This window comes from Morone saxatilis, unplaced genomic scaffold (assembly GCF_004916995.1).
Source record: "Morone saxatilis isolate NCDOM2014 unplaced genomic scaffold, NCSU_SB_2.0 Contig21, whole genome shotgun sequence".
In the NCBI taxonomy this organism is placed as follows: domain Eukaryota; kingdom Metazoa; phylum Chordata; class Actinopteri; family Moronidae; genus Morone; species Morone saxatilis.
This window is the reverse complement of record NW_023339774.1, coordinates 18,368,110-18,371,428: the sequence shown is the minus strand read 5'-3', so window position 1 is coordinate 18,371,428 and position 3,319 is coordinate 18,368,110. Positions and strand designations below refer to the sequence as shown.

Here is a 3,319-nt window from a genome sequence, read left to right as displayed (position 1 = left end):
TCACAATGGACAAAAACATTAAATAGAAAAGATCGGATAAAACATAAATGCAGTATTTTAAAAGCTGAAGGGTCAGGTTTACAGGTTTATTATTCAACCTGTCTTACCCTCCACACTAAAATACAATGAGCCTATGTAACACTTTAAACGGGTATTTGTTGCGTGAAAATAGCCCTTTTCCTATTTTTAGCTAAAGATTTGGATTTTATTTCACTAAGAATATTCATTTTAGAGCTAAAATCAGTAGTTGGTAAATTAATTAGTTAAAAAAAAATCTGCACGTTTCAAAAAGCGACATTTTAATTCCAGATTCCATTTGTTATCTCTGGAGATTGGATTGCTGGTCAAGCAACACAAGCAATTAAAGACGGCACCCAGGCTTTTAGCAAATTGTGATTGTGTTCCTGTTGAAAAAGCGAATTCAGAATATATTTCTCTCCTCGTTAGGTTTCGGTTTTAAAACTCAGGCCGCTGGACTTTCATTGTCGCACGAGTTAATAATTAAAAACACAGATGTTTCTCCCTTTAGTCGCGTTAAAACCTCTTTAAGCACACAGTAAACAACCCGTTTGCACAGTTGAACGGTCTACGCGTTTAAATGCCGCACATACTCACTGGTTGCATTGAACGCTATCCACTTTGAATCACAACTTTCGTGTAAATAATTGTAGATTGTTCGCCCAAGTGTCGCAGTGAGACCCACAACCACTGTTGTTGTGATCGGGTCAAACGTGTTAACCAGCACACCGGCGGTCCAAAGAACGTGCAGCAGCAAATACAAGTGTGCCGGTTTCATCGTGGAAGCCGCTCAAATCGGGACATTAACCGTATATAACCGGTAAAACAACAACAACAACAACCGTGCAACACCGCGCTCAAACTAGCAAGGCTAACTAGCTTCGTTACAACGGGGAACTTCCTGGTACGTCATAAACTCGGGACAAAAGCTCTGTTCACAAATGTTTGGCAAGTTTTTTTTTTAAAAAGGATGCAAAAACAGAAACAGTTAACCACACACAACTTTGTACAATTTAGAGAACTGTAGCTACCTTGTGGTGTAACTAAAAGCACCCGCTCGGTTAACCTTTAAGCCCGAAAGCTTATATTAACAAACTTAGCTCAGAGCTGTTGAGTGCAAAGGGATGAGAAAAAGAATTAAAACGTGGGTTTGTTTCGTGTGTTCACCTGTCCTGTTGAAAGATATCCACTCGGGTCGACAGCACTCGTGGAAGTAGTAGAGGATATTCTGGTAGCTGGCCAAGAAGCCGGTCAGAGCCGCAGCCATTCCCACAGCGATGCTGGTGCTGATGGGCTCGATGGCCTCCGTCAGGCCCGAGCAGACGAGCATCCACAGCAGCAGGACGTGTCGCTTCCTCGGTTTCATGTCGGCACACAGAAGTCACCGCTTTCATTAAAGTGAGGTTAAAACCAGGGGGAGGAAATGAAGGAAGATAAAGAAGTGTTTACCAAAGCGGACTGAGTCAACACAGTGGAGAAGTGCTGGTAGTGGGAGGAGTTGCTGTCTGTCTGTCGTTGTCATGCGCAGCCCGAGCTGATATGACGTCAGGGTCCAAAGGTGAGGTTCACCTGGGGATAAATCAAGGCCCACCGTAGTACCCACATTTTTGCTCTACTTGGTATTTTTTGGAGAGGTAGGGTGAAACAAATTAAACCAAAAGTTCAAGTTTCATCAACAGGTTCTTAAAGCAACTAATTCATGCTTTATCCACACTTTCTCTCCCCTGCAGAACTATTAACATGGAACGAGTACATAACCAGAAAGAATAAATCACTATATTTGCAACATTGGATTGACAGGAGTATAATTTTAATTTCAGACGTACAAAATGACAAAACTCATCTTCTCAGTGAACTCAGAGAATCTTAAAGCTTTCCTGTGGAATCCATCAGCTAATGAAATGCACTCTGCAGCTGCCATATACCTATATGCTTTCTTCAGTTGAAAATTATTTTTTGGATGAATGGATAATGTGTGATAAAGAGGCAAAAAAGTTTGGTTACTAGTTCGCCTTGCTATGAAGTACCGCCATTAAGGAGCTATTACTTTGAATTCAACTAACTCTATCATTGGGGTGAGTAGTGTAGTAGTAGTATGGATAAAAATACTATTATCAACAATGTTCATAAAACAACATTTAATTACTGACAACAACCTGGTTATGTATAAAATTACCAGCAACAAAATGTAAAGGATTTTAATGATTGTTTATATTTGGTAAAATATAGAATGTGATAAACATCAGAAGCTAATTTCCTAAATATGTTGCCTTTTTTAGATCTATACCTCCAATCGCAAAAACCTTTATCTCCCCGATGTTTGCTGAAATTCCCTTATTGCTGTAATAGCAACTAATAGCACAACTTATTTCTGCTTCCCCTCACTGGGTTTGTCCCAAAAATTGTGGCAACAACCAATTAATCAGCGGGCCAACTTTGAACATGTTTCCTGTTTTGGATCTTCCTAGCAACACAGGAGGGTAACGAATCTCAAAGACAGCTTTAGATTTCTGGAACAATGACGAGAAACAGAGAAGAGGTTAAACTCAGGAGACTGGAAATGTTCACTTCCTCTACATCAGCATTTTAAATGACAATAGTTGAGTAGACTATGGCTGTACCCCGAAAACACTCCACTACTCCACTACATTAATCCACTATATAGAAGTCCCTATGTTAGTGACGTAGTAAGTGGAATGAGCTGAATGATTTTGACCCAGCCTATTTCTTTTATTCTTTGGTCTCTCATAACCAAAAAGGTTGATAAACCTTGATGATTTTTAAAATACTGGCAATATCTCTCAATCTCTTCCTATAGGTGGCTTGTGGCAATCAAGTTTGATCTCCAAGAATCTTGTGAACTTCTTCGTCCCCTTCCTGCCCTCTAGAGTACCGCCATGTCATCCAGTGTATCATAGCTGAGAGGAAAGCCAGAGACTTAGGCAGGATCAGGAAAGTGGTGGACGGAGTTGCCCAAAGATTTAATTATTTTCCCCAAAGAAGAGGAGTGTTTTGTTCCACAAGGCTGCAAAGACCGATAAGAGCAGGCCTGGACTTACTATGTATAATTTTCAAGCATCTGATATGATTATTAGATGTTACTTTTTTTACAAGGAAAATGGCTCTCAGCTAAATGAGGAGTGGAAAGTGGGGGCTAAATCTTAAAATAAATAATTATTTATCTCTCATCCCTAGTATTGGGTGAACTGGAACAATGTTTCCTTTGGGAATGTAAAACTTGTAACCTGTAAATGTTCAAAATGGTAAATATGTATGGTGGGTGTCCTACATTTGGGTGAGG

At 39.9% G+C, this 3,319-nt stretch overlaps 1 protein-coding gene across 1 annotated transcript in view; it reads right to left on the bottom strand.

The window, feature by feature from the left end:
• The window catches only part of tor1 (torsin family 1), a 4,767-nt gene extending 3,227 nt beyond the window's left edge, over positions 1–1,540 (bottom strand). The window contains exon 1 of the mRNA XM_035667797.1: positions 1,185–1,540. Within this exon, the coding sequence (XP_035523690.1) occupies positions 1,185–1,384 (200 nt within the window). The 5' untranslated portion in view covers positions 1,385–1,540. The remainder of the gene's footprint in view (positions 1–1,184) is intronic.
• Between the last annotated feature and the right edge of the window lie 1,779 nt (positions 1,541–3,319).